The sequence below is a fragment of the Nicotiana tabacum genome, chromosome 21 (genome assembly GCF_000715075.1).
Source record: "Nicotiana tabacum cultivar K326 chromosome 21, ASM71507v2, whole genome shotgun sequence".
NCBI lineage: Eukaryota > Viridiplantae > Streptophyta > Magnoliopsida > Solanales > Solanaceae > Nicotiana > Nicotiana tabacum.
In genome coordinates, this window is record NC_134100.1 from 18478432 (window position 1) to 18485176 (window position 6745).

A 6745-nucleotide genomic window follows, 5' to 3' on the forward strand; every position below is an offset into this window, starting at 1 on the left:
CATATATATTCGGTAGAAGTGTCTAGTTGGACATTTGGAAAATGGAGGTGTTCAGCTGATCGTTAGTGACAACTTAAAGGGGTCCTTTATGTATTTCGTCTTTTTATTTTTACTAAACATATAATGTATTTACTTACAAAAATTTTAACAAAGTAAGATTGAAATAATATTCATGTAACAAAAAACACGATAGTACCGAACCAATCCAAATCGATATAATTGGTTTGGTTTGGTTTGGTTTTGATAAAAATCAATCAACCTGGTCCATGTACCCCTAATCATCATATTTCATAATATGCATTTAACATATAATAACACAACAATTCATTTCTATGTGTTTCTAACTTTCCCCATTTGGTAATCAATTTTCTTCCTCCCTTTCTTTAATCCCATTTTCAACACTTTCCTTCTTCTCATTAACAGACTCTACTTGAGTTATTTCCACTTTCTTAGCCTTAGCCTCTTCCTTCTCTTTTCTTTTTACATTTAGAAAATTAATTAACCCTTTAAGGGAATGCTCAATCTCATCTTCCTTCAACAGCTGCTCTGCCACTTCTGCAGGCGTCACCATTGCTATGTCAATTATTTCCTCAATTTCTTTGAAAAGTTTGTGCTCTTTAATCCCAAGGTAATTGGAAGCAAGAAGCTTAAAACCACAAGGTGTGCAATATGCCATATGAATGTGTACGTCCATTCTACCAGGCCGTAACAGTGCAGGGTCGAGTTTTTCTATGTGATTTGTTGTGAAAATTATGATTCTTTCATCACCACAACTTGACCATAATCCATCAATAAAATTCAGTAAACCAGATAATGTCACCTGCAATACAAAAAATATTATTAGTAAGGGAAAGTATTACATTACACTAATACCAAATCCAAATTTTCCCAATATTTTACTCATAAGACTGTTCGGGGTCGTTTGGTAGGGTGTATAAGAATAGTAATGAATATGGTGTATTAGTAACGTATGTTAGGATTAGTTATGCTAGATTATTTCTTATCCACTGTTTAATTTAGTGTATTAAAAGTAATATGCATTGCATAGGGCTGTATATATGCTTATCTATTTACTAAAAAATATCGTATTACTAATGTCATGGTTTGTTATGTATTGGTTATACATATGATAATACCAAATAGGGTGTATAACCAATACATAGGTTGAAAATACTACCAAACAAGGGATTAATAATACTAAAGCTAATACATATATTACTTTCCCCTAATATATAAGGTGTTTGGTTTGCGATAAATAATAAATAAAAAGAGAAAAAAGAAAATTAATTCCATTTCGACAAAAGAACCACACCCAAGTTCCACAGCTTGTGGTTCACTATCCGGATTATGATTTTTCTACCCTAGAGGGAAAGGTATTTTCCTTTTGGGCTGGCTGTGCGCGATAAGGGACTCGAACCCCTGGCACCATAGTTCATAGCCACATTTTCTAATCCTCTGAGCTACAGGTCCTACCCCTTCTTCACTGGATCTGTTCCCGGGGGTGCAAATTGGAGAGTGTTTTGATTTAAAAGGAGGTATTTACGACGTCAATTTGAATTAGTCGGATTAGTAGATTTCGGATCACATATAGTTCACTATTAATTATGATCATGATTTTCCTACTCCCAAAGGGAAAAGTACTTCCCTTTTGGGCCGGTTGTGGGTGAGGGATTTGAACCCCCTGGCACCATAGTTCATAGCCACATTTTCTAATCCTCTGAGCTACAGGTCCTACCCCTTCTTCACTGGATCTGTTCCCGGGGGTGCAAATTGGAGAGTGTTTTGATTTAAAAGGAGGTATTTACGACGTCAATTTGAATTAGTCGGATTAGTAGATTTCGAGTACTTTCAACGCGGAACATAAATTTATGTATAAAAAAATACTAAAATTACAATAAATAGTAGATATGAACCCATAACTTTAAATGTTGAACCCATAGAACTAAAATTCTAGATCCGCCTTTGAAAGGAGATATTTGCGATGCCAATTGTAGATTTCGGATATCAACATGGTTAAATAATTTTTTTATTTAAAAAACAGTAGGATAGGAGATAGAAAATAAACATTAACCTTGCTTTCTTGCTGATGAAAACCATGTGAAGTAGCAGCAACAGCTCGATTAGCCAAATTATCTTGCAAGTCAATGGTACAGTCAATGTCCTCTACCACCAAAATAGACTTATTAGCTGTGGCAACCAACAACTTCCTTAAGTCTGAGTTCCTCCTCAGCTCAGTCAACTCCAAATCATATATATCAAAGTTCAAATAATTAGCCATTGCAGCAATCAAACTTGATTTCCCAGTCCCTGGAGGACCAAACAATAAATACCCTCTTTTCCATGCTTTCCCTACTTTCCTATAATACTCTTTCCTCTTCACAAATCTCTCCAAATCTTTCAAAATCATGTCTTTTTGGTCTAATTCCATTGCAATTGTCTCAAAAATTGCTGGATGATCAAGATTTACTGGCTTCCACATGTTATGTAAATTGTATATGTTCTCATAATCTACAGTGTGAATCTTGATAGTCTTGTTTTCATGTTTTTGTAATTTTGCTTCTTTTATTATGTAAGGCAAGTAAGAATTAAGGGCAAGGTCTTTGTTTTTGTTGTGAAATGTTAGCTCAAAGGACCTTACTTCTGATTTTAGAGTGGAATTCATGTCTCTTGGATTATGGAAGTGTTTAGCCTCTGTTTGTATGCAGAGCCAAATCCACTTGAATTTCTGTCCATTATAAATATCTGTCACCTGTTACAATAAAACTTTAAGGTAAAAATCATCATTTTCACAAGATCTATTATGTCAAATTATCAAAAAGACAAATTAAATGCCATGCCTGACGTCGTGCCATAGTGGGCTACTACGCCCGATGTCATGCCATAGTGGCCTGCCATGGCCAACGTCGTCTCATAGACATAGGCATGTTGTGGCCGACCTCGTGCCATAGTGGCATGCCATGGCTTACCTCGTGCCATAGTGGCATGCCACGACCGACCTGGAAGCTTACCTGAATTCATGAAAACAAATGATCTTCCAAACGAAGATAGTATAATATTTTAGAGAAGGTGACTCTCTCTTTCCAACAATGGTATATTAAGAAAAAAATCATATGTCTGATTTGGAGACTGTCACCCTATTTATAATTGCACGTAGTTTCTTTATTTCTAGCCTATCATTAAATTAGAAATTATATAACATATTTACACATTAAAATACACACTTTATTATAGATACTAAATGCAATTATCATTATATATATGTGTAAGACATCACCTCCTCATTATGTTCCATCGCAATGTTGAAATTCTTCTCCTTCTCAGGCTTACTGATTTTGAGTCGATGAGTGTTAGGGGATAACTTGTTACCCAAATAGATTTCAGCAGCTTCATAAATTTCATTGTTGACCAAGCCATCAAATTCGTCAATTACCATTGTGAGCTCATTTGAGAATTTGGTGAATATATTTTTAAGTCCAAAAAATATATATTCATGGAATTCTGGTGGGATATAATCATGGACTATTGTACGTACCAACATGGCTGTTGCAGCAACAGAGCCTACTGTTGATAAAACAGTCTTGGCCAAAGCAATTTTTGATTCTGCTGAAGACGACATTTTTTTTAAATTATAAAGAGGGATTTTTTGCTAGTTGGTATTCAAGATTTTGGTATTGCAAATGACTAAATGAGGAACAAGATAAATTTATAGGAAAAGTATGTGAAGAAAAGATTGGAAGAAGAAGCAGGAAAATTGGAGCAAGACTTACTATTGTAGTAGTTGGAATTGACCAACCACCAAAGGATGTGGTCCAGTGAATGAGATTGGTCCTCCCTTAACTAGAGATTTCGGATTCGAGCCATGGGTATTGAAAAATCCTTGGTAGGGAGCGCTTCCCCCGAATGGGGCCCTACGCGGCGCGGATCCGAATATAGTCGGGCTCCAATACGAGTACAGGATACTGGATGGGAAACAAAAAAAAGTTGGAATTGACTATGTAGACTTTGAAAACATCTTTGAAACTTTCCATGTTCCCACAAGAATTTCCTTTACAATTAAAGATGTCAGTGGTTACTGCTTACAGTTATATATCTTCTTAATACTTTAACTACAATATCTTCCAAGGACGTATAGGTGCCCGGGAACAACAGTATAGATGTCAATGCATTAGAGTAGGCGATTTATATTTTGGGTGCGATCTTTTTTCGAATCCTATGTGAATGCAAGATACCTTGTTTATCGGGATAAATTTGCTAGGAACGGAGCTAATGTCGATTAAGGAAAATTTTTTACTGAGTATATTGGTCAGATATTAATTTTTGTGCATATATATTAAATTTTAAATATTACTAGTAAAATTTGTGGCTTTTGCTACTATTGTCCGACATGTTTCTATTTGCCATTTCATAAAGATAATATAGGAAAAACTCAAAGTCAACGTGAACATATAGGTGCTTGGAAAATAAGTGTATGAAGCTTCCGGTTTGCAATAAATTACTTTTCAAATTTTGATAAACTAGTACTTAGTCAAACCCCACAGATTACTCAATAGAACACCGGCAAATAAGTCTGAAGTTGATCGTAAAGTGGGTAGACTTGCAATTTTTTTTATAAAGTGGATATGAATTTAATTATGACCCAAAAATTGAGTATAGATACAAAATCCCCAAATTTAATTGGGTCTATGTGAAGTGTAAACAGGGCTTTTTAAAACTGAACAGTCATGCGTCGACCTGCCTAAAATTTGTTTGGGTCATTACAAGTTGGACTAAGATTAGTTGAGCAACGTGTTATATCCCAATTTGCTTAACGCAGAATCACTTAACTTCTCAATCTTTTCTTTTTGGGTTGTAATTTGTAGCTATACAATTTATTTGGGAATTTTTACCTCATATAGCAAAGGTTAATACCTTATTTATTTTAAATAAATACCCTTTTGAAAAGTTATATTCCACAGCTACCTTTTAATTTTAATAGTCAAATATCTATTTATGATTATCTCCTACCCTTAAGCCATAAAATACTCTTTATATTATTTTTCTTTCTTATTCTTTCAGATTTTTGCCGCTTTCTTCTCCTCTTTTTCTTCCTTGTACGCCACCAAAAACCTATAAGCTTTCTCCTTCTTCTTGCTTTCTACTATCAGAAAATCAGAAAAAGCCCCAAATTCAAAAAATGGCACCTTTCGCAGAGGCACCACCGGGAACGAAGCAGCATGGGCAAAGATCTTCAAGACCAAGTGTGCTCTAAATTTTGAGAGTTTTGAGTCAGAATCGCGGCCCTCTTGATGAGACGACATTAGGATTGTTCTTGAACAAAGACGACGAAGTTTGGCGCTGGGCAATTTGAAAGAGTTGAGGGTTTTTGCTCGACGGCGGATTCGCCGGAAATTAGGGTTTGTTCTTGAACAAAGACGACGGAGTTTGGGGCTGAGCAACTTGAGTTTCTGTTAATATATTTTAATGTATTTTCAACGTATCACACTGTATTTTCATGTATTCATTGTCTTTTTTTTCATTGTAATTCAATGTATCTCGTTGTATTTCTTTGTAGTCACTATCTTTTTTTCATTGTATTTCAATGTATCCCCATGTATTCTATGTATTTCATTGTATTCACTGTCTCGTTATATGCCATGAGTGTATTCATATGTTTTTTTTAAATTAATATAATTTATGTATTCAGATGTATTATATAATTTTTCTGAAGATTGCTATATTTTTGAGGTATTTTTCGGTTGAGAATCTTTTTTATAACTGGCAATACAAAAATTGTGTGTTATAATTGAGTTTGTTGAGTTATATTAGGAGTCTATTATGTTAATTGATTCACTTTCCATTTAAAAATAGTGTAATCCTCTGTTTCACGCCGTGAATACAGTCGAATACAATAATCTGTCCAGTTCTAATCACATGTTTCACGCCATGAATACAGTTGAATACATTCGAATATAACAACTGATTAGCTGAATTTCCCTTATTCACGCCTATTTTTGCTACTGTATTCATGAATACATTGACTTAAATGCATCTAATACATCTTATAACAACATAAAACGTATCTACAATCCGTAATATAACAAATAATATCTATAGATAGCTAATTACCACTAAAAGATAGTGCTTTATGGAAATTTCTCTACAATTTGCTTAGACATGATTCATTTTCAACAAGTAAAATTGTATCCTATAGTTTAAACTAACTGTTTATCTTTTTAAATTTCTATTTTCATTTTAGCTAATAATCTAGTCCAAATTGATCCAATCTTTTGAATGTATTGATTTTATTTATTTATTTTTTTAGCAAAAAAATTTCCCTGTTAGATTTTAGACGCAAGAAATGACCCTTCCATCCTCTTATATTTGCACGAACTATATCCTTGATGAAGGAGAACATTTCCTTATTTGATCTCTGCAATCGACTAAGAGTTACATGTGAAAGTAAAAATATAGAAACCGAAGAAAAGTACGTTTTTTTTTTTTTTTATGAAAGAAAAAAAATATTATTAATCACCACGAACAAAAAGAAAAGTACAGTTCTCGCTATCAAAAATATGATGTTGAATTTTCAAGGAGCCTTATTGGGTAGTGTGAATAATCTTCTAAAAATACCTTTTGTATTCTTTAGGTGGATAAATTTGGGGGACTTGCATCTATATTCGCTTTTTGGGTCACGTTTTAACTTATACCCGTTTTGCGAAAAAAATTGCAAACGTATCCACTTTTTGCGTAAACTTCAGGCATACGG

At 33.9% G+C, this 6745-nt stretch overlaps 1 protein-coding gene across 1 annotated transcript; it reads right to left on the bottom strand.

The window, feature by feature from the left end:
- Positions 1–265: 265 nt before the first annotated feature.
- Positions 266–3968, bottom strand: LOC107809141 (protein HYPER-SENSITIVITY-RELATED 4). The gene is made up of 3 exons (XM_016633737.2): positions 3275–3968; positions 2072–2749; positions 266–820 (listed from the first exon to the last, which is right to left on the bottom strand). Exons 1-3 carry the CDS (start codon positions 3614–3616, stop codon positions 362–364), a joined length of 1479 nt encoding a protein of 492 aa, XP_016489223.1. The 5' UTR covers positions 3617–3968; the 3' UTR covers positions 266–361.
- Positions 3969–6745: the final 2777 nt, after the last annotated feature.

Coding starts and splice junctions, on each gene's coding strand:
- LOC107809141 (XM_016633737.2), bottom strand. CDS start 3,616: ATGTCGTCTTCAGCAGAATCAAAAATTGCTTTGGCCAAGACTGTTTTA. Junction 2,750..3,274: donor CGATGGAACATAATGAGGAG/GTGATGTCTTAC, acceptor TTATTGTAACAG/GTGACAGATATTTATAATGG. Junction 821..2,071: donor TTCATCAGCAAGAAAGCAAG/GTTAATGTTTAT, acceptor TTTGTATTGCAG/GTGACATTATCTGGTTTACT.